The 25,761-nt window shown below is 35.0% G+C and overlaps 1 protein-coding gene across 1 annotated transcript; it reads right to left on the bottom strand.

Annotated features, from left to right (window-relative positions):
- Window positions 1-18: 18 nt before the first annotated feature.
- Window positions 19-25,388, bottom strand: mnat1 (MNAT1 component of CDK activating kinase). The gene is made up of 8 exons (XM_067385347.1): window positions 25,200-25,388; window positions 19,444-19,596; window positions 18,961-19,034; window positions 18,779-18,882; window positions 18,527-18,667; window positions 18,024-18,155; window positions 10,561-10,682; window positions 19-358 (listed from the first exon to the last, which is right to left on the bottom strand). The coding sequence occupies exons 1-8, from the start codon at window positions 25,286-25,288 to the stop codon at window positions 244-246; spliced, it is 930 nt and encodes a 309-aa protein (XP_067241448.1). The 5' UTR covers window positions 25,289-25,388; the 3' UTR covers window positions 19-243.
- Window positions 25,389-25,761: the final 373 nt, after the last annotated feature.

Genomic DNA, 25,761 nt, shown 5'->3' with positions numbered 1-25,761 from the left:
TTTTTTGTGTCTATTTATTTGAAACAGCATTACAAAAATAACAAAACTGATTAACAAAAATATCTGTACACCTATTAAAGCTTGTTTATGTTACTCTTCAACATAAACGTCATATTCTGAACCTGGCCTTCTGAAGGGGCCGTTTCCACATGTAGTCCTTCACAGGAATCTTTCCCATGCATCCAAACACTCGCAGTCTTTCCCTTTGCTTGTGCTTGAGTGAGTCTTTAGGTAGACTGATGATCACAAGGGAAAGAGGCCACTGAAAGCGTCCTGGATGGCGCGATGGCAGGCCAGTCCTGATGAATAACCACCAGCCTGATCTTGAGGAGACGCTGTGCGCACATGATTCAGATACCTGCATATAGAGAGAGGATGATTAGCTATAACTGAATAGTTTAACAGTAGTTTCAACAATTATGGCTTTGAGTAAAATCTGGTTAATCCTCTAGAGGGAGCAGCTCCGTTGTTTTACATTCACAGATTTCACAATGACAAGAACCAATTTTATTTTAAAAGAAAAATAAAATGGCAACTGTCATTACTAGAATTATACTGCGTATAAATAATGTAATATATCATGCACTACCGTTAAAAGGTTTGGGTCAGTGAGATTTTTTCAGTGTTTTTTATAGAATGTCTCTTAAGCTCACCAAGGCTAGATTTATTTGATCAAAAACGAGTAAAAACAGTATTACTGTGAAATATAATTTAAAATAAATTTACTATTTTAATATATTTTAAAATGTAAGTTAGTCCTTTGATGAAAGTTTTTTTAAATTAAAACCTTTGACAAAAGCAGCCAGTCTTTGTCACATGATCCGTCAGAAATCATTCTAATATGTTGATTTGTTGCTCAAGAAACATTTCGTATTATCAATGTTGAAAACAGTGATACATTTTTTCTTTCAAAAACGTTCAAACAGCATTTATTTGATGTAGAAATAGTTTTAACATTATAATTGTCACTTTTTATCAATTTAATGAAAGGATAAAAAATGTACAGACTCTTGAATGGTAGTATATACTACTTAAAGGGATATTCACCCAAAATAAATAATTCAGTCATCATTTATTCCCCCTCAAGTTGATCCAAACCTGTAACCAAACAGTTGATGGGCCCCATTGACTTCCAAAGTATGGAGAAAAAAAAAATACTATGGAAGTCAACGGGGCCCATATTCTTCAAAATATCTTCTTTTGTGTTCAACTTGAGGGTTAGTCAATGATGAGCGAATTTTCATTTTTGGGTGAATTATCCCTTTAAGCCACAAAATATGTAAGAATGTAGTTGCTTTACATAACTAAAATATCAATATTATATAACAATATATAAAATATTTCATTTCTTGATCCACATATTTTTCACAAATTTTCACAAAACTGCCTGTTACCCACAAACCACCAGAACATCAGAAACCTAATGCTTGTGGGTGAGACTCTGAGATCTCACACTAGCCCAGCACCCTCAAAACACTCCAGCAGCTGGAGTCCACAGCGGCCATTCATTATGGGAGAACAGAAAATTACATGTAAACTGATACTACAGTGAGAGGAAGAGAAAGATGGAAAGAGCGAGAGGGATAGAGGGGGTCAGGTATCATCAGAAACACTTAAGCTCTTCTCAGCTTCACACGCTTTCTAAACAAACAGAGATTACTGAAGCGCTGGACCATGAGCTAATGCACACAGAATGCTGCTTCAGTTCTCCATCATTAATCCACAAACCACACACATAATTCCACAAGTGAATCACTGTCGTCACATTTAATCCAGATTCTTTTGCTTTTAGTTTTGCCCAAAGTACTAAAAGCATTGATGATCGGATAGCAAAATGGCAAGAAAATGGCATTCATGTTTTGTAACAAAATACACTAAAATTGTTTTATTCAAAATCTGATTTGGATGTTGGGGGAAAAATCATTTTTAATTAAGGATCTTTAAAAAGAAAAGGGTACAAAATCAGGTTTGAAACTAAAAAAATAAATAATTACTTTCCTTGTTCAACAAAAAGTCAAAATGAAAGTGTTTGAACTTTAGACAACGTATGTCCACCTCAGATGGAAAATTATAAATTAAGTATAAATTAAGGCTTGTAATTTTTGCAGAAATTTTTGGGACAATTTAAAACCCTGATCGGTGGAATTTTATTTTCTATAAAATTACATCAAAAATTACATCTACGCTCTAAAAAATAAAACATTGGTTCAACAAAAAAAATATATATGTGTTCACGTTTTCCACTAGAATTTTTAACTTAAGCCAATTGGGAGAATTACATTAATTCAAAGCAATGTTTTGAGTTGATCCAACATAATGTTTTAAATAAGGTGAAGACGCTCTTTGGACACAACACATTTCTAAGTAACTTACCAAGCACCGCTTGTCACCATGATGGTAAATCTCCAAAAACCCATGTTAACAGAAACTCTTCTAAATTAGCATAACAAAACACTAATTACTGCTAAATCTCCCTTACCATTAATCTTGTGCAAAAAACACTATATAAAAACACTTAATTTTAACATTTACTCTCCCTTTCAAGTGCCATGGGCAAAGCATGATGGGAAATATAAATCCTAGCCCAGTTTCACTTAAGTTAAAAGAAGTGTTCAAACAACTCAAAACACTGAAACACATTTACACGTCATCAGATAGTATTTTACATTAACAGAACTTAAAATTAAATACAGTTTTGATTAACTGAAAATGTTAAACTTTGACAAGTCATGATAGTATATCGAATCAATAGGCATAATTTGGGTGTCATCCAAGCTCCATAAAATAACAATTACAAGTAAAAAGTCTAACAGCATTTCAGAACTTGATTTTTTATTTCACAACAATCTTTTATATTTAAGTAATGACTAAAGGTCCCCTGAATTAGTTTTTAGAGTGTAGCTTGTTTGCGACCAATGTTGGTTTGTAGTGATTAAAAACATAACTGTTTGGGGGGTCGGTAAGATTTTAAAACATATTTGAAATGAGCTTTTATACCAATCAAGGCATTTCTTTTGATCCCTTATTGTGAAATATTATGAAAATTTAAAATCACTGTTTTCTATTTGAATATATTTTAAAATGTCATTTATTCCTGTGTTGGGAAAGCAGCCATTACTCATCTTCAGTGTCAAATAATCCTTCAGAAATCATTCTAACATGCTGATTTGGTACTCAAATAAATAAATACAAAAAATCAATGTTGAACACAGTTACACTGCTTATTTTTGTGGAAACCGTGATATATCTTTTCCAAGATTCTTTGATGAATAGAAAGTTTTTGTAATAATGTAGAAGTCTTATCCTTGCTGGATAAAAGCATTAATTTCTTAAAAAAAAAAAAATACCATTTTTGAACAATTGTGTATATTTTATTCATTAAAAGTTAACAATAATACATATTTGACATGAATGAAACAGCCTCACACTAAAAGGAAGCAAAGATTTAGAAGAAAAATTGGAAGGTTGTTTAAGGAATGACTAATGTGAGAGTCTGGACTATGACTAAAATGTTTGGGAGGATTTTAATGGCTGTTTGACTCTGGCTCCAGCTCTCTGATATATCCTTCTTAAGATGGACATGTTGTTGACATTGCTCATGTAGTCAAATGAATATCAGGGTTGAAACTCTGACATGAACTGAACAGTGTTTTTAGTTAAACCACACAGCTGTATCAGTGCTGACACACTGTGGTGATGATGGTGTGTGTGTTCTCTGTCAGCGGGATCTGCGTTTCATGCCAGCCTTTAATACCTAATAGAAGTGTGCGTGTGTAGTTTGAGAAAGTCTTTCCGAGCACAGGATTCAGAACAGAAATGTTGCCCTCAGAAAAAATAGAGGAAACTCTCAAGCAGCTGCTGTACAATCTGTCATTTTAACAGGGTCAGTGTCACACACGCATTCCTCAAACAGATCTGGTTGCCCGCACTGCTATGTCAGACACGCATATACCAAACTACAACTCATCCACAACACAAATATCCTCATCAGAGTTCAGAGAGCAAACTCATCTATGTAGGAGCCAAGAGGCGACCTGCGATCCTCCAGGGCATAATGCGTCATTAAAGCCTACTGGTCCAAAGGTGCATTGCTGTTTACAGAGGCAGCAGCGTGTGTCCGAAATGCATGAAGACACAAATCATGTTGAAAAGAGAGTCGGCAACAACTAATTCTGAATGAGGCAAACGAAAAGGCACATTTGGGAGATCGTGTGTGTGAGCATTCCTTGTACAAAGGAAAAGCCACACCAATGCGAAATGCAAAATTCACTCAAAACTGTGGATTGAGAGAGAGAGAGAGAAGGTGAACAAGTTTAGTTTGTCCATCCATTATCCATAATCTACCCTCAGGGTATGGTTTTAAAGCTTAACTCTCTCTTGCTACCTCAGAAACAGGAGCCATTTTGCAAGCCAAATTTACTCTTGAAGCCAAGGCCAGAATCTTTGTTTTAGGCTTATTTGCATATGCAAATTTCAAATCAGGCCCTTCAAAATGCAGTTTCCAAAAAAAACATACAGGCCGAGAGAGATAGAGGGGTTAATGACTGCAGACACATCTCTCATCCATCACTCCAACCATACAATCTTACAGTAGGAATTAATTCACACTCGAAATGGCATTTTAAAGTATTTTATAAAATGGTCTGGACAATCTAGCCATGATAAAATACACTACATAACCGTTATGATCTGAAACACCTTTTTTTAGCAGTGTAACGCATACTAAAAATGAACTAGATTAAAAAGTTTGAAGACAAACTTTAAGTTGGCTTGAAAAAGCCTAGCTAGAAAGTTTGAAGTAGTTTTGAAAGTTTGAAGTTTGAAAGTTTTGCTTAGCTTAGTAGTTAGTAGTTTTGATAGATAGATGTATGCTTTAAATACCCGGATGATGCACTAAATTAACGGAAAAAAAGAAATGTGGAATGTTGGACACTTCATGCACTCGACTGTCGCAGATTTAATTACGTAGTGGAGGGGAAGGGGCTGTTAAATGACAAAATAACCTTATACAATTCACACACTACATGGATGAGTACATAGTGCATAAGTGCATAGTGTATAGTGCGTCATTTGGGACGCAACTACAGAATGGCACTTGAGTCTAATTGAGTTTGAGTCTAATGGGCTTCTGTAGTTTAAATTTGAATTTTGACGGTTAGAATTTGAAAGTCTTGGCTCATTTGAACATTCCGTCAATGAAAGTCAATGGGATTTTTCCGAGCTTTAATAGTCATTTTTAGGAAAAACGTAAATCTTTTTCAAGCCAACTTAACTAGATCTTATATCAAAACGATGACACTCACTGAATTAGCATACCTAAAAAAATGATACAAAAAAAAAAATAACAACGTATTGCTTATTGTAAATGTGTGCTTAATATTTTTATTTAGTAGTAAATGTTTTATTAGGTTAACTGATTGTCTTTTATAGGAGCTAAACGGGTCGTTGTTCATCCGTGATCCGTACGGTTCAGCATGCATTAGATTCGCAGATTAATTTCAAGTTTGACCGCCATATACTGGAAGTTTATATTTTGCACATATTTTGTCTTACTAGTTTACACATTCAATAGATTTTAAACCATTCCAGCGCTAGAAGAGGCATCAAAGAATTTACTCACGCGCTGTTATCTGTGCGCACAGCCGCACACACCCAAATTGATTTCTCTTTTGCGTCTGCACTTCAATAGACACGAAATTAGGTCAAAATACCAGTATCGGCAAGTATTCTCGTAAATACAGGCGGTTATGTCTCAAGAGAAAGAGAACAACAGAAGGCTGTGTATCATTATTTTGGATCTTAAAGTGACAGCAGCCAATAAATACTTTTATAGCTGTTGTCTGTGTTATTAATGTTAATCAAACTACTAAACACAGCTTTAAAGGATTAGTCCACTTTCAAATAAAAATGCCCTGATAATTTGCTCACCCCCATGTCATCCAAGATGTCCATGCCTTTCTTTCTTCAGTCGAAAAGAAATGAAGGTTTTTGATGAAAACATTCCAGGATTTTTCTCCTTATAGTGGACTTCAATGGAGCCCAAACGGTTGAAGGTCAAAATGACAGTTTCAGTGCAGCTTCAAAGGGCTTTAAACGATACCAGACGAGGAATAAGGGTTTTATCTAGCGAAACTATCGGTCATTTTCTAAAAAAAGATTAAAATGTATATGCTTTATAAATATATTCCGCCAAACCGCACTTTCATATTCTTCAAAAAGCTTACACAATATTTCCCTATTCGAACGCAGCGCCAGTTCCGTTTTTTTTTAATGTAATTTGAATAGGGAAGGTGTAGGACATACAGCGTAAGCTTTTTGAAAAATACGGAAGTGCGGTTTGGAAAAAGCACTTGCAAGGCGAGCATGTGTGTTTATAAAGCATATACATTTTTATTTTTTTTCAGAAAATGGCAGATCGTTTCGCTAGATAAGACCCTTATTCCTCGTCTGGTATCGTTTAAAGCCCTTTAAAGCTGCATCAAGCCAATTGAAGTTCACTATAAGGAGAATAATCCTGGAATATTTTCATCAAAAACCTTAATTTCTTTTCAACTGAAGAAAGAATCACATGAACATCTTGGATGACATGGAGGTGAGTAAATTATCAGGAAATTTTAATTTGAAAGAGGACTAATCCTTTAACAAAGATTAATCCATATTCAATTTATACAGTGAACATAGTGTTATTTTACATTTAATTATTACATTTCTGTACCTGAAATTAATACTACAGTTAGGCTATATTGTATTTATCTATGTTTGTAATTTGTGTATTTGTTCTTATTTTTGACTGTTCACTTGCCTTTAATAATGTTTGAACTTTATTAGTTAGGCTAGTAGTTTTTGCTGTGGTATCAGAGTACTTAAAGTGTGCTTTAAATAATAAAAGCAAAGTTACCCTCACCCCCAAAACATTTTTATTTCTTGCTGATCCAAAAAATGATCCAATCCATGGCTCAAAAACCATAATATGATCAAAAACGTGTGATCCGTTGAACCACTTAGACATGGCTCTATTCACAATATTTCTTGTATTTTATTACTGAATTAAACAATAATCAACCAGATTTATGTTGTAAAACACAATAAAGCTACTGACCCTGTCCACACATGCTCCCTCTTCTGATCTGCTGATGGATTACTTCCTGTCTGGCACATGATGACTTCCTGTATGACAGTGTGTTTCTATAGAAAATGTAGTCTAAACATTGGCATGGTGATGAAAGCATGTTTTTCATCACCTTAAGGAAATTGTACTGAGAAATTCCTAAACTTTTTCAAATAAATTCTGCATTAAACTTGAAAATAATGCAAAATAGAAGCATATTTACTAGTGGTTTCAGATTTTTTGGAGCCCAATGCATAAACACAACAAAATAAATAATAAGAAAGAGAAGCCAAAAAAACTTCAAGTTGTCAAACAGCTATAAATTCAGTTTTGCCATCACGTGAATACTTTAGATTTTAAAATACATTAAAATAGAAAAAATAATTACTTTTATGCTCACTAAGGTTGCATTTATTTGATCAAAAGAGCAAAAACATAAAATAAATAAATAAATCTTACTGATCCCAAACCTTTGAATGGTAATGTAACTTGGATTATTAGAAAACTTTAACAAAACCTAATTAATATAAACACAGACTCGGATACAAGCTGTGTCCTGTCCAATAACTAATGTCTCTTAAACTAAATACCTTGCCCAAAACTCACCGGGGACATCACTCAACACTGACTGAAAATGTGTGTGTATTCTGAGAGTGTTGGAATGGAAGATTACTGATCCATCAAGGGGGACTTGTACAGCCAAACTTTGAGATATATTTATATGCAACATTGTAAGAGAAGAGGGACGCATTAAGGCATTGTTATCTCCCAAAAAGTGAGGGGACAAACTACTCCTTTGCTCATACAACACACACATACACAAAGGCGACTGACTGCACTTGAAAACTGTGTGTGTGGAGAAAAAGGAAACTTCAACCCAATCACCTCCTTTCAAGACCCACACACAGCTGTCTTTAATAAAATGCCCCACCCAATCTGTATTTATACAGGTACAGAACAGGGACGGACACATAGGACGGGGTTCGCCCCGGGGGGGAAGGAGGAAGTGAATACATACATGACCCTCCAAAAACACAAACCAGTCCAACATAAATCTCAACTAACTCACTGTCAAAACACACTAAGACAAATAGCAAAAAACAATCTGTCTCTCTGTCAACCTCACACACACATACACACACAAACACTTAGAGTCTCGTCCGCTCTCGACTTCAAAAGACTGAAGCTGGTCAAATTCTTTGATGCAAAAACAGAGGAAAGAAAAAGATTTCAGAACGGCAGAGAAAAAGAAACAAAGAGAGAGTGATCCACCCTATCGTCTCTTTTCATAACCCTCTCTCTTTTTCTTCTCCTGTCTTCTGCTTTTCAGCTCAAACCACATCATAAGATCCTCTGCTGAAGATTCCGGTGTGTATCTATGTGTGTGTGAGTTCAATATAAGTTGAGCTCTATCAACAGCATCTGTGACAGAAACACACTTACAATGAAAGGCAATCGTTGCATTTTTGCCCTATAGACTTCAACTGCAAGTGTATAACTTAGGACTGCACAGTAATTTTTTCCTCAAAAAAAAAAAAAAAAAAAAAAATAGAATAAACATTCTTAAAGGGAAAGTTTACCCAAAAAACGAACATTCCGTCATCTGAATTTTCAACCGAATCCCTTTAATACTACGCTCTTAAAAAGTCTATAAAGAACCCTAGGGTTCTGGACTTAATTTTAAAGAATGCTTTATGCCAAAAAGGTTCTATATAAAATGTTACGAGTTGTTGAATTCATAAAATTTAATTAAACTTAAAAATGTATTAAAACAAAATTAATTAATTAAAACTAAATCCATAAAATGATCCCATGGGAACCCCTAAGAGGTTAAATGAAGCATCTGACAGAACCCTTTAACGTTCTATATAGTACCTTTTCTTCTAAGAGTGTAGTCATTAGAAGACTAATAAAAGCTTATTTATCAGATTTTTCGCAGCATTGTTGAGATGATTAAGAAATTATTATAGGGGTAGGATATAGAACATATGAAATGAAAATCATTGCATCAATGCTAATCACAAATATAGCTTCAAAGACTGTGTGGGTTTGAAAAGAGAGAGAGTGTGTCTTACAGAGAAAGTCAAACTTAAGTGAAGTGTAAAACTGCAAGCATTGCAAAAATGTCTGCAGACTTTCTGTTTATCCTGGGAGCAGTGCACCATGGGAGATGTGGTTTATTTGTTTGAATAAGAGGTCATTTATCTTTGTCAAACACACACATTCTCACTGACAGAAAGGGGGAGTGAGAAGGTATAAAAAAGAAAACAATAACCCCAGGCATTAAAAAAAAAAAAAAAAAGTAATTTTATTTAATTAAATATAGTCTGTTCCCGTTAATTTGATGCCCATTAATTTATAAAAAATTATATATATATATATATTATATAATGGTAACACTTTACAATAAGGTTTCATTTGTAAACATTAGTTAACATTAGTTAACATGAACTAACAATGAAAAAAACTTTTAAAGCATTTATTAATCTAAGTTCATGTTAATTTCAATATTTATTATTCAACATTATTAAAACCAAAAGTTGCATCTGTTAATGTCATTTAATGATCCACAGCTAACATGAACTAATAATGAATAGTTGTATTTTTATTGAATAGTATGTATTTTTATATAACTAACATTAACAGAGATTAATACATACTGCAACAACATTTATTGCTCATTGTTAGTTTAAGGGGGGGGGGGTAATCACACACAGTTTCTGCCAATCTCATGTTAATCTTAAATACCTATAGAGTAGTATAGCATCGTTCATATTGCCGAAAAGTCTTTAGTTTTATCATATTTATAAAAGAAACATACGCTGTACCGAGTCTTTCCGAAAAAAGCAGAGTGCCTGGAGGCGTGCCGTGTGAGCGGAGATAGAGTGACGAGCACGTGCAGCTTTTGTGTAGAGATCGTCTGCAAGCTATCAATGGTCAGCTAAACAAATGTATTTAAACACACGCAATACACCATTGAGTTATCCATGGATAACTTTTGAATCACTATAATGAATATAGCGCATAGTGAATGATGAATAATGAATTTATAAATTCACTACGTTCGTATTGTTTACATTATATGAACATAGGTGCCTATTGCCAACAAAACAGACATTTGAAGCAGTTTTATTCACCACCTACGATTCCGACTCATGACTCATGAAATACTCCGTCATACGTCCAACTTGGGTTTTGAAACTTTGGCCATGCTTAGCATGATAATCCAACTCTTTAATAGTGTAAATAAGTCAGAATGCATGAAATAGCATTATACCCTCCCTTTAATGGATTAACTAACGTTACTAATGGAATGTAAATTGTTAAGTGTTACTAAAATAAATAAAATAAAATAAAATAAAATAAAATAAAATAAAATAATTAAAAATAAAATAAAATAATTAAAAATTTAAAAAACTATTTCACAGTAGTAAAATGCAAGTGATTCTTACCCTTGTCGGCCCAACTGATCCAGTTCTGGAACGGGTGGCCCATATGTGTCAATGTACAGAGGCTGATAGAAGTACAACGCCTCCTCCACACGAGACACAGATGCTAAAGACACGGTCTGACCCTAAAGGAAAGAGACAGACAAGAAAGACACATTTTTGCACATCACATCTATAAAAACACTACTAAACAAAATTTTAGACAGATGCCCTCTCTCCAAAACCCCACCCTCCCAAACACGTGCATTGATTGACAGGCAGGGATCTCTTCTGATTGGCTAAAAAGGCATGGGCCACTCCCCTGACACTTGTTTACAGGGCCATCACAGAGACAAGTGTGATTTGTCAGGACAACCACTGAGGAAATAGGTACATTTTATGCATAGTATATATATATATATATATATATATATATATATATATATATATATAAAATGCTTAGAGCACCTTAAAATGTTACATTCAAAATCTATTACTTTTTGTTACATTTTCTGATAACTAACTTTTTATATTACTCTGTTTATTTTATTAATTTATTTCACATTACATTTTAATTTAGTATTTAACACACACTCATCGTTTAAATTGAACATTTCATGTAAATGACCTCATTTAATCAAAACTAACAGACATTCTGTCTGAGATGAAGTCACACACATAAATGCATTAGCGCCAACAAACACATACATCCCTCTACGGATCCAGATCCAAGCAGGGGATCTAAAGATGTATGACAACATCACTCACTGCCAACACACACACACACACAAAGGCAACACACACAAGGGGGAGACTGAACTTGCTGGAGACAGACAGAAACCACAGCATGGAGGGAGTGTGAGTGTGTGTGTGTGTGTGTGTGTGTGTGTGTGTGTGTGTGTGTGTGTGTGTGTGTGTGTGTGTGTGTGTGTGTGTGTGTGTGTGTGTGTGTGTGTGTGTGTGTGTGTGTGTGGAGGGAATTTCCATGGGAGAGCTAGTCTTTACTTTGGCCTGAAAGTACTGCATGCATTTAAACAGCAACAAAACAGCAAAGTAAAATAATGGAAGACATAACAAGGAGAGAAAAAGAGAGTGAAACAACAGAGATACAAGTAAACAGAAGCTAAAAATGAGCACTAGTAACTAGTAGTTTATAATGAACTCAAAATAACAAACATAAATCCTCTTGTCTACCCAGGCTGATTAGTTCCAAACTCACATCTCACACAATCTAGAGACTTCCATGTCAACACATACAAACCATCCCACCATAGATTACACTGTCAACAGCCTGATGCCAGTGGAAAACTCTTCAGAACTCTGGCACATACACACACACTTCACAGTAAACCACTACCGCATCTTTACCAACTCAAAAATCTTCGAACATCTGCGCTCAACATTAATTTTAGGTGTTTATTATATATATATATATATATATATATAAAGAAATGCTGCTGATGCTGTGCATGTTGAGTGACTATAGATACATATTCACTCCCCAGGGTCTCTAAAACAGAGCTGCTGGCTCGATCCATCTTCATTACTGTGCGGGGGTGGAAAGGGAAGGAAATCCCTGAGCTGAAACACCCCTCCAGTTGTCTGTGCATTCAGAGTTTCACTCCGAGCAGTTACACACTGTTTAACGGGTCTTTGTGTTCAAATCAATCATATATCTGCAGCATTTCAACATTCAGTGCTGTCTAGCGCTTTAACCTCGCCCCTGCCTGGGCAGTGAATCAGTCCGTATGTTTGACATTAACACATAGTAAACATCATTTTACGAGGTGGACTTGAATTTTACATTTTTAAAATAAACCGTCGCCCCTGGTTCTGCATTTTAGACTTCTGTCTTGGGAGGCACAGAACATTTTGACTGGCACAGGAAAGGCCCTACGATGCAATGGCTCATTTGATTGTTCATTCTGCGGGTGTGATAATTTTCCTTACCAAACCAACAAATACCAGTTATTATTTCTGAGGTGTGTTTGTCTTGCTTCTTGCCAACATTTAGCTACCAACCAGAATGTGTGGACTGGATTTGGGAAATTTTGTTAGAAACTGTTCCTTCTCAAAGTTGATTTTGGGAAGAAGACCAAAAGAAGGCACTGTTTCCAAAATAGATAAAAAATCTTAAAAGGAACCATATACAATTCTGTAGGTTTTTGTTTATGCAATCATCTTGCACAAAAAAACAGTCATAATTTAGTTTTACTGACCATAATTATACAGAATAAAAATAGAGTTTTTGTTACTGTACCTTTAAGACTTTATGTAAATGACTATTATGATTGGCTATTCTCTTTGTACCAAGCAATCACCATAAAGTTTGGTCTGCCTTGGAGATTATTCGGCCAAGAACTACCCACTTAAAATGATTTTAATGTAACATTTGGGCTGAATAATTAAGAAATACATAACTGTATATATATAATAGGCTAGGTGAAATACACAGAAATTATCTTTAATTCTTTCTCCTGATGATTCTGCAGTTCAGGAGTGATTAGTGAAAGTCCACAGGGATCTTTTCATACATACAAAACACTCAAGTGTGTAATATACATGTGCTGATTTTGTTCTGACTGCTGGGGGACTAAATGGCTCAAAACTGCCTTCTCTTTCTGCATGGAACACCAATCTACCCTAATCAAGATCTAATTTTTGCTATTGTAAATCGAAGTATCAGTCCTCATCAGAGATATCAATAAGCATTATAATACGATGTGGACTGCATATAATGCTTAGAGTTCAGTTTATTTCCCCTGTGCATTTCTATTAATAACTGCACTTATTTTTGTGCAAGTGAGATGAGTAAAGAGCATCTGTTGCATAAATCATTATCTGTATGGTGTCTATAAGCAGCACATACAATATTTACTATGAGTAAAATATACACACAACTCTTATTTTTACTTAGCTATTTTGAAAACTGTTTTCTCACTACAGTTAGACAAAAATGTAAATTAATCACAACTATTTTATTAAGATTAACTTTTTACAGCCCTTGTTTTTATCTAAAAAGATAATTGATGCAAAGAGAACAGGGTGTAAATGTAAAATATGTGGTAACTATTGGAGCAAGTTGATGTAGGTAAGTAAAAATATGGGCAGAATTGCGCAAATAGTATTTATGGAGATAAATTGTAGCCTGTGTCTCAGAGGGCAAGCGTTTGAATGTTTACAGAATATTTTATGCAAACAATTCTCTAATCATGGTTATTCCTGTAGTTGTAAGTTGTCTTTCATTTAAGTCGTCTGTTCTCAGAGAAGCACAAAACATTTTTCTGATCCAGGTCGGCTACAGGTTTCCAGTGTAAAGGTATAATCATTTAAAAATATTATTTTTATACCCGTTTCACTTAAAATGTTGCACAACAATTACATGTATGTAATACAAATATTTGATAAATAAATAAATAAAATATTTCTTGATGGTGTGGATGTGAGGCTAACTAATGGGTCTGTCTTTGTTTTTACACAAGGTAAAGCTTTGCTATATTTTATTTTTAAATTTAGATAAAATTTACATATATGTACATTTACAGTAGGCATAACTGGTCTGGGATTAAGACATTGTATACACCATGAGTCCAAGTCAATTTTCTCTTCATGGACAGTAAAGTGTATTGCATTCATTCACTTAGGGTCGTCAAAAGTACTGACTTCGAAACCAAGTCAGTACTGAAATTTAAAAAATCTGATACCAGCATTTTCCCCTAGCATTTTGAGCGGATTCTTAAACACCTTTAATTGGCCATTGAAACGCTGTAAATAGACATCTTTGACAGAGATAGACACAGGAACATTTGAAAGTAGGTGTCTATCAGAGGATATATTAGGGATCCACTGATAAACGCCTGTGTCAAATATGTCTATTTACAAAATGTTTTTGAAGCATTGATCATTGTAGCCAATCACAGACATATCTGTTGAGCGTGTGAACACAATGACCAATCGGAGGTGTTTAAGAATCCGCTCAACAGCGCTCAAAATGCTAGGGGGAAATGCTGGCATAATCACATTTTTAAAATTTCAATACTGACTTGGTACCGAAATTGGTACTTTTGACAACCCTACATTCACCTGACACAAACATGAGTGTGTTTTAAATGCCATTGGCTCATGTAATAGTAATATAGGTCTTAGTAGTATTCTAAGTGAGAAAGAAATGTATCCTTAATAATTTACGTTTACATTTTATGTATTCGACAACAGAAAAAAAATAGGGCAATATCATCATACACAATATTTTGTCATGCATATTTCATGCATTTTTTAATTTATTTTTTTATGCATTTAGCATTGTATACATTTTGGCTCTCAATATCCAAGATGTTGATTCCGCTTTAACTACTTCAAATATTTAATGATCAAAATCATTATGAAATTATGTAATAATGTCAGTTTACATCTTGATTTGATGTTTTTTTAGCATTTTAATTTATATTATAGTTAAAACTATTTTAATTATTAATATATTAAAATGATCTAAGTCATCTTGCACACTCCTTTGAATGTAATGGTTCAGAAACATTGCTTTAAAGACACGTGTATTACAAAACATAATTTTTGCTTAAACCTCAAACAAAAATTGTCCATAAAAGCTTTTACAGTTTTCACAAAACCTCATAAAACAACATGTGTTCTGAGCAAATTTCTGAAAAAGGTTTTTTTTTTTTTTTTGGTTAAATCCAGAGGAATGCAAGAGAACGGCGAAAGGTTTCTGTTTCACATGGGGGATCAGGCGGGAGAGAGCATCGGGACTCTGACTATGCAAGTCTTCAGGACGCACCAAGGTCAACAAATATAAACTGTCTATCAGCACCTCTGCTGACCTTCACACACACACACACACATACACATTCACCACAGATCAGCACATTTTAAAATGATCACACACTCACACTGCTCTGCATGGGACACAAGAGAAAAATGTCACAAAAGCACACATATTAACAGAAACACAACAAAATATACTCATAAATCACATGATCTTAAATATCTTGTCCTATTCACAGCAAAACAATCACCAGTCACTGAATTCACACTGAGAAAGTGTCCTGAATTTACCGTGTAACACTAGTGAACACACATACAGGTTCAGTGGGGATAAAGTGAGCTTTGTGGACCCTCCAGCTGGCATTAACTGAGCTCAAGTAACAAGTGTGAGAGCCAATGCCCTCTCTATGCCCTGTAACACACTATTTTGATCTCAAAGCCTCTACTGGCTCTCTCCACATGTATGTGGAGTATGAATCTGCCTGCAAAAAGTCAGACAAACGCACATATTGCTTAACTGCACAGCTCTGAAACATCTGTGTGTTAAATATAACCGTATATAAGCGTGCCTCCTGCCTTGCAGCGAAAAGCCATCTAAATCTGACAAACACTTTTTTGCCGGTACTATCCTCCCTGTACCAAGATCCATGCCAACATACACAGCACTCATCTCTTCATGCCAACCACAAGACACATTTGTGGAAACATATGCACTTGGATACACAAACACACACACACACACAATTGTGCATGCTGTTTCTGTTTTTACTTTCAAACGGCAGTTTTTAAGATGTATTGCTCCCCCCTCCTCCAAGTTTGCATACACATTCATGACATGTTGGTTCAGGTCTATGTCCTTTGCAGTGACCGCTGAAGGGATTTTTTAAAAGAACAAACCTGTTTTACCTGCTTCACAACACAGACGCACCACAAAATGATATAAACACACACACTCCCACGTCATACTCAAACACTGCCAAATACAAACATGATGGTGTGTCTGTGTGGATGCAAAAGCTAGAGCACATGTATAATGTGATGAATATTACACAGGTAACAGTGCATGTGATGCTACATAAGATGTTTATAAATAAATGAATAGCATTTAAGATGAAAATTTTGCCCAATTAATTGTAAAAAAAAAAAAAAAAAAAAAAAAAAAAATCATAATAAAATCAACATTCACTGCCCAGCCCAAAAAAAGTTGCTGTTTGGATTTAAAGGATTAGTTCACACAAAAATTAAAATTATTCCATGATTTACTCACCTCAAGCAATCCTAGGTGTATATGACTTTCTTCTTTCAGACAAACACAATCAGAGATATATTTAAATATATTCTTAGTCCTCCAAGGTTTATAATGGTTGTGAATGGCAGCCCAAAATCGAACTTCCGCGACGTACTACACAATGACATGGCGTTCTACAGTGCACCATGATGTACTACGCTAGTACGTCATGTCTTTGTGTATTACGTCACGGAAGTTAATGCTATTTGGACGTACGTCGTGTATGGCTGTCCCACCAGAAGCTTGTTTTACTTTATAAAGTTTAAAAGGTGCCCTAGAACTTTTTTTAAAAAGATGTAATATAAGTCTAAGGTGTCCCCTGAATGTGTCTGAAGTTTCAGCTCAAAATACCCCATAGATTTTTTTTTTTTTTTTCATTTTTTAACTGCCTATTTTGGGGCATCATTATAAATGAGCCGATTCAGGGCTACTGGCCCTTTAATTCTCGTGCTCTCCACCCACGGAGCTCGCGTTTGCCTTGAACAGTGCATAAAGTTTACACAGCTAATATAACCCTGAAATGGATCTTTACAAAGTGTTCGTCATGCATGCGTCAGATTATGTGAGTATTGTTTAATGTTATATTGTTTACATTTGAAACTGTCTCGTTAGCATGTTGCTAATGTACTGTTAAATGTGGTTAAAGTTACCATCGTTTCTTACTGTATTCACAGAGACAAGAGAGTGTCGCTATTTTCATTCTTAAACACTTGCAGACTGTATAATTCATAAACACAACTTCATTCTTTATAAATCTCTCCAACAGTATAGCATTAGCTATTAGCCACAGAGCACCATCAAACTCATTCAGAATCAAATGTAAACATCAAAATAAATACTATACTCACATAATCCGATGTATGCATCCAGCATGCATGACGAACACTTTGTAAAGATCCATTTTGAGGGTTATATTAGACTTTGTGAACTTCGTTTATGCAGTGATAGAGTCGAGAGCTCGGGAGGGGACGGAGAGCACACGATTTAAAGGGGCCGCAGCCTGAATCGGCGCATTTCTAAATATGCCTCAAAATAGGCAGTTAAAAAAAATTATTAAAAAAAATCTATGGGGTATTTTGAGCTACAACTTCACAGACACATTTAGGGGACACCTTAGTCTTATATTACATCTTGTAAAAAAACGTTCGATGGCACCTTTAAATTCAAATGGCAACTTTTGTTTTGGCGGGGCAGTGTGGGTGTAAACATGTATAAATTAAAATAAATAAAAAAAATTTAAATAAATAAAAAAATTACAAAATGAACATTTAATTATGACTAATCATAAGCCTTCACTTGGTGGCTTTTCTTTAGCAAATCCTAGGATTCATCTGATTAATTATTAATTAATTTGATTAAAAATGTAATCCACTGACAGTCCTACCGATTATGTGTGCATGTATGTGTGTTGTTTCCTCACCATCATTATTCCAGTTGAGAAGATGTTTGTTGGTTTGACGTTTTGCTTCTGTTTTTCTATCTGGGTCTCCAGTTGGGCGGCTCGATCTTTATGTTGGGCCAAGAGCACAGCCGCAGGTAACTTGGAACTCTCCTGCAAATGCAAACACAACATTCAAAAAGTGCTTTTCTTTTAAATTTTATTTTGACACTTTAATTGATAGTAGAGAGGGAACAGTGATGGGTAGGAGGGGAAAATTGGGAAATAACACAAGTTGGACTCAAACTTGAACAGCATAAGAACCACAGCTCTACGCATTTTTTCGGCGAGAGGGCGGGACAACCCGTCACTCACATGAGAGCAATAGCAAACCACAGTGAACCAATCAAATCCCAATGGGCAAAATCAAACACCTCAATTTTTTCTTGTTCTAGAAGCCGTTTACTCCGATATATCACAATAGGAAAGAAAAGACTATAGCAACTTCCATTTCATGCCGACTTTAAAGTGTGTGTACTGTGTACCAGTTTATCCAGCAGTGCTTGTTTGTTTTTCCTCTTGGCCTGTAGTTGTCTCTGTTCTTCCTGCAGGGTCTCCAGTCTTCTCTGCTCTGAATCCTGCTGCTCCTGTAACAACAGCTCCTCCAACTCCTCCTGCTCACGTGTCTAATTTAGAAACGACAATCAATTATAAATAAATAATTAAAATTAAATAAAGGAGGTTCTCGCTTGTGAAATTATCCATCTGTCCAATCAGAACCATGCACACATACTCACCAGCTTGGCTTTGTTTTTCTGTATAATGTCTCTGTTATCTCGCTGGTACTGTTCCATTATTTGCTTGGTCCTTTCAACATCTACGTTATTAGTCAGGTTAAACACTGGACACACAAGGAAATACATTTAAAAAACAAATGTATCATATGAATAGGAGTAAAATAATGATATGCGTATCTCACCAATATCCTCCACCTGCTCCAAGTAGTCATTATATTCTTTCAGAGTGGAAAAATCAAATTCCCTCTTATTATAACTGAAAGATGAAAGAAAGCAAAGACACATCATTAAAATATTATAATTAGCCATTAAGATAATTGGGTCATTCCGTGTCAACTCAACCAGTAGTCCCCAGGTAAAAAATTTGATTTTGATCTTTTTTTGGTGAAAAAAAATACATAAATGAAGGAGAAAGCCAAAATATTAAATATTATTTCATGACCTCTACAAACCCTATACAAAATAGTGGATTACTCAGTCAATATACATCCATTACATTTTATATTTTGGCTTTCATTGCTATTTATTTTGGTCTTTCTTCAGAAAAAATATTAACAAAATCAGACATTTGAGCCGGGAAAGTTTCTGAAATTTGGTTGATTTGACATGAAATGACCCAATTTTGGAAGCATTCCATGCACACAGACACTTTTTCTGCCACATACATTTTGAGAACCTTCTTTCGGATCTCCACCTCTTTATCGATGGCTGGATCTTCGAAGAGCTGAACGCGGAAATTACTCTTTCTGAGAGGAGTGTTACACTGCACACAGTTACCTGAGCCACGGACAAACAGCATGTCCACACAGCTCTCACACCTGAAACACACACACAAACACAGACATTTTACTCAAACTGGCAGAAGGTCTGCTAAAAGAGAGTCAAAATAAACAGTAATGAAATGTGAAATCTGCTGGAAAAACCTTCAGAAGCGATTCCACACAAACACACATTTCAATCATCTCACTGCTTCAGAGAATGAAATTTGGCCATAGAAACTTTCCAAAAGGAACCATAAATTCGACTAATGGATAAAACAGAGGCCTGATATTTGTGTGTGTGGTGGTCTTATTCAATCATAATGGAGTGATGATGGGATGGGTTTGAGGCAAAGCAGACATACACATTAAGGGCTGACAAAGTAAAGTGTGTATTAGAAACCAATGTTACTTCTTGCCCAGAATTTATGCAAAATATAACTAATGTAGGGTTTCAAGTGGATTTCTTAAAAATACAGTAAACAATTTTTCCACTGAGCAGTTTAACTTTCCTTTTCTCTATCTGTTTTTCATTCCTCCCTTATTTTTGTGTCAGCTTTCAAACTTGATTTTGATTTGTGCCTGTTCAAAATGACAGGGAGTGTAAATAACACAGTGGACAAACTTTCTGTAAACAAACTTTGAGGGGAATGAGGGGAAATGACTGGAAAATAAATTAATGCAGATGAAAATTATTGCAAATATAAAACCTAACAAATAATTTGTAGTAATTGCAAATTGGCTTTTGTTAAGAAAATCTAACATTAATTTAAAAATATTTTTTATTTTAGATTTTTTAAATACATTGATAAAAATACCATACAAAGGTTTGAGATAAATAATTATTTTTTAATTAAATTAATGCTGTTATTCAGCAAGGATGCAATAAATTGATCAAAAAAGATGTTTACATGTTTTACAAAAAGTATATTTCAAATAAATGCAGCTCTTTTGAACTTTCTATTCAATCCTGAAAAAAAAAAAACTACAAACTACAAAAATATTGAGCTGCATAGCATTGATAATAAAAATAAAAGTTTCTTGAGCACCAAATCAGAATATAAAATATCTGAAAGTGAAGGATCATGCAAAACTGAGGACTGGAGAAATAGCTGCTGAATTCAGCTTTCCAACACAGGAGAAACATTTTAAAATATATTAAAAGAGAAAAAAAACGGCCTTTTAAAAATTGCTTAAATCACTCGTTATGCTATATTATCATAAAAAATTGGATTCAATCTTTTTGGATTCAAACTTGTTTTCTTTTAATTAAGACAGATTTTGTATTTATTTAAAAAAAAAAAAAAAAATATTTGGTGATAATATTTCATAACAAGAGATTTATAAGCTATTTTTTTTTTTGTAGGCTGGTCATTTTTGACTGGGAACACCACCAGTGTAACAAGATGGAAAATAAATTGCATAAAAGTACAAAAATTTTCAAAAACATTTTGGGAAGTGGTTATACCCTCTGTGAGCAAAGTCAATAAGTTTTAGTCCAATGCGATAACACAACATTTTCAGGAAAAAGTAAATCCTCTCCGGGTCAAAAAGACCCGAAAAGATAAATTGTAATAATATTTCATAATATCACACTTTTTGATCAAATAAATGCAGCCTTGGTAGGCATGAGAGACTTTGTTTTTTTTTTAAACATTAAAAATCTAACAGGCCCCAACTTTTGAACTGTAGTGTAGTGTTTTTGTTTGTGACGGTGGCAGTGAAAAATTGCCTGGGCACGTAAAAATATGAAGTAGTAGACCGACTAGACCAAATGCTCCTTTTTGATCCATGAAATGGTATCAGGACACATCACAACCTGAATATGTGTAACCTGCATGAGCAGTACAACTCAAAAGTGAACGTGTACTAACCACCGCATGAAGCACCATGGCTCAGCTGATGTCTGCCCTGGGTTTTCTTTGGAGAATCTCAATTGTTTACTTCCAAATTACTTTAGAGGGTAGACTCTCCCTGACCCATGACCTGAACAACATGGGCATGCATGTGTGAGTGAGAGAACTACAGACCTCAAAAAGTCTGCAAAACAGTACGAACACAGACTTTCAAGTGAATAAATGCTAGACATTCCCTGCTCGTTCCTCCTCTCCCAGTCCGTGTTTGTCAGCATGTTGAGAGGTTACTACACTCCTCTAACTCAGCACAACTGACCCCATCATGCACACACAAAATCTGCAAACCCCTGCATTTCACACACTCACAAACACACGCACACACACACACACACAAGCTACCTGTGTCCCTCTCATCAACTATCTCTCACACACACCTACCTGTGCCCTTCCATCTTCACTGCAGCAGGTCAGAAGGACACACTCGCCATCAGCCTAATAGTCACAAACACGTGCGTTTCTTCAACTACCTGTCCAATTGGTGATTTTTAATAAAACAGATTTCAAGTTTTCCAAATGCTTAATCAAATATCTATTTAATTATTTTACCTTTGTAGATTTTCAATCTTAAAATACAGGAAACAAATCATAAAAAAATATTAATTACATAATTACTGGACTATTATAAAAGTTATAACAATCAAAATAAAGAGTGAAATAAATATTAAAATGGTTAATAATTATGTCAAAACATATACATTTGTGTACAAATTTTGTCTCTCCAGTTGTAGCATGATTTCCATCACAAGAGGTGCTCTACCAAGAGGAGGTGCAACCAAAAAATCAAAATGCATATGAACTGAAAAGTGAAAAAAGGTGATTTCCATCACAACCAGTATATTTTTTTTTAGTTTTATCAAAAATGTTATCAACAGTGCCGATGAAGAACATTCTTGTGATAATAAATATGAGGTGAAGAATTAAAAAAAAAAAAAATGTTAAATATTGCTTTTTTTTTTTTTAAATATGTCTTAAAATCACTTTTTCAAAAGTTTACATCTCTAAACAATTACTTCAGAGAGAATTTCTTGTTCAATTTCAACTAAATGCACATGGCTTGCTAATCAAAACTGATGAGTTGTTTCTCAATGAAACTGTCATACTCTAAACATTCTTTCATTATGTGATGACACATGCATCCATTCAGTTATCAAAATCTTATCAATATCTAGGTTTCAAAGCATGAATGAAATGTTTTGAGAGAGTTCCTACAGTTTGCAGACAATGCAATAGTGTTGCGATGTCCCATAAAACAGTTGTGACAATTGCACTTATACAGTTTAGAGAATGTTTTAATAAAAGAATGACATAAAAACTGAAGAGTTTATTTTCTCTCTTAAGACCAATGGGTCAAAAGTTCTCATAGTTGAAGAAACACTAGAAGCAATATCTTCTTCCACTCCATCAACTGTATTTAATCACAGGCTACAGTCATTTATTAGCTGTGTCATTTATTCCTTCATACTTATGTTCTGCATACAGAGATAAACTGTCATGAAATGAGCAGGGGAGAGTATGCTGGACCGTCTCCAGCAGTGTGTCATCAGTGTGTAATATATTCATACGGTCTCTGAGTCCCAGGTCAGCAGTCCACTGTGAATCCTTAAGAGGTCAAGGGCACGCAAAGCACGAGGAGTCACATGACTTCAGACACATATCTCCCATGAGATCCACATAGTAGTCCCTCTCTGTTCAGGTTTCTGTGGCAGAGTGACAACTCCCATACTCCAAATGAATAGCTAGTTTGATCTCACTTGCTGACTGTATTCATCTTGAAATGGAAGTTGCAATAATCTTTTCTTCCCTATTGTGATGTATATCCGAGTGAAACGGCTTCTTGAACAACAACAACAAAAAAAAAAATGAGGGCGGGACTTGATTTTGTCCATCAGGAATTGATTGGATGGAATGACAGATTATCCCGGCCTCAAGCTGAAAAATCATTTATAATAAATACTGCACTATTCCATAATATAACATAAGAATTGCCCATTTTGATTTAATGGGGAATTCAACACACTTCGTGGAAACAATTTCCACCAAAATAGTTACTAGTTATTGTTGTTAATATAACACCAATTCTTTAACCTTTATTTAACTTTCCAATGTTTTCATTGGTCAATTTTATTTTATTTTGTAAATATAAACAAATTTTGATTTTAATTGCTGCAACACACTCCAAAAAGGTTGGAAGAGAGGCAAAATAAAAGTAAAAATATTATAGAATATCCAAGATAAACGGTTTTGAAATAGTCCGCAAATCACAGGTGAATTGGCAATAGGTGAGGGTCGTGATTGGGTTTAAAAGAAGCATCCACCAAAAGCTCAATCTTTGCCAGCAAAGATGTGTCATGGCTCACCAATGGCTCAACAATTAAAAAATTACATTTCTCAATGCAAGATTGCAAAGTATTTAGGTATTTCACCATCTACCATACATAATATTGTGAAAAGATTCAGAGAAACCAGAGAAATCTCAGGCAAGGCAGGAAACCTCTGTTGAATGTGGGTGACCTTCGAGCCCTCAAACGGCGTTACATGAGAAGCCGTCGTGCTACTCTGTTAAATACTGTCACCTGGGCTTGGGAGTTCTTTGGAAAACTGTTGTTACTTAAAACAATCTGCCACTGCGACCATCCAGACTTTCATCAGCGACAGGTGCAAAAGCAAACATCTGTCATGGTCTGGTGGTGCGTCAGTGCAAACGACATGGGTGACTTGCATATTTGTGAAGGTACCATTGATGAGGAGGCGTATACTGGGATTGAACAGAGACATATACTGCCATCAAGATGACATCCTTCTGGGAAGCAAGACAATTCTGATTCTGCATGTGCTACAACAGAGTGGTTTGGTAGACACTCTACACCATAGAAAGGATGTACTTGACTGCAGTTCAGATCTGTCTGCTATTGGAAATGTTTGGCCCATCATGAAAAGGAGAATCAGCCAGCGATGACCACGGACTGTTGAGCAGCTGTATTGTATCAGACGAGATTGCGCAGAAATTCAATTGCTAAACTGCAACAATCAGTGTCCTCAATTCCCAAACATTTAAAAAGTGTACTTAAAAGGAAAGGTGATGTGACACAGTGGTAAACACATGTCCCAACTTTTTTGGAGTGTGTTTCAGCCATCAAAATTCAAATTTGTTTATTTACAAAAAAAAATTATAATAATTTTGCCAGTGAAAACACTGGGAATTTTCTCTTTGTTCTTTTGTCAATTAAATAAAGGTTAATGAGAATCAACAAATCACAGATTCTTGATTTTATTGCATTTTACATAATGTCCCAACTTCTCTGTAATTGGTGTTGTAGAATAAAACTGTCAGTTTTGGGTCAGCTGGTCTGACAGATCTGTCACTTTTCCTCTTGCGATGTCACTACATCATGTAGTCATGTATCAAAATATTATACTATTTGAAGTACATGTTAAATTACTATGGTTTTACAGTAGTAATATTAACCATATTGTGGCTGAAACCATTGTCTCCATGCTAACGTTTTTGAAAGGAGAGCCTCGCAAACAGTTGAGCAACGGAAGTTAGATGTCATAAAAACATCGGTTTACTTAACTCACAGGTTGAAACACTGGCCTGGTTACAGCACATATACAAGCCAAAACAAACCAGATGCAAATAATAAAACGTTTTGTCTTGGACATCATGAATAAAGCCTCACTTCTGGATCTGTGAAGGTTTAAGATCCGCACAGGTTTGAGTAAGAAATCTGACAAGCAGGTACTTACAGCGTGTGTCCACACACATTGACCATCAGCTTCAGAGATGGATTTCTGTATTTAGTCGTCTTGCACCTCGGGCATCCTTGGTCATCCATTATTGTTAATAATATTAGTTAAAGTCCGTCTGTAAAATAAACAAACAAACAAACATATAACAGTAATCAATGCACTCTGCAGCTCACAACACAGCGAACAGCAATGTTACATTCAAAACTGTCCGGAAAGAAACATGTACGTTTGGTACAACCGTTCCCATTCAAACATTGCTGAAGTTTGATATCTGTCCAGCGCTGAGTTTCAACGATAGATCGATAGATCGATAGATAGATAGATAGATAGATAGATAGATAGATAGATGATAGATAGATAGATAGATAGATAGATAGATAGATAGATAGATAGATAGATAGATAGATAGATAGATAGATAGATAGATAGATAGATAGATAGATAGAACCTTCACCAACATTGTTTTCAATTTTGATAATTTATTTCATGTCTCTTTCCTTTTATTTCACCTTGTTTTCTGTTTATTAAAAAAAAATAGCCTAAATAAATATCAGTTTAG

This window comes from Chanodichthys erythropterus, chromosome 5 (assembly GCF_024489055.1).
Source record: "Chanodichthys erythropterus isolate Z2021 chromosome 5, ASM2448905v1, whole genome shotgun sequence".
Lineage (NCBI taxonomy): Eukaryota > Metazoa > Chordata > Actinopteri > Cypriniformes > Xenocyprididae > Chanodichthys > Chanodichthys erythropterus.
The sequence above is the reverse complement of the archived record's forward strand: the minus strand, read 5'-3'. Positions and strand labels throughout refer to the sequence as shown.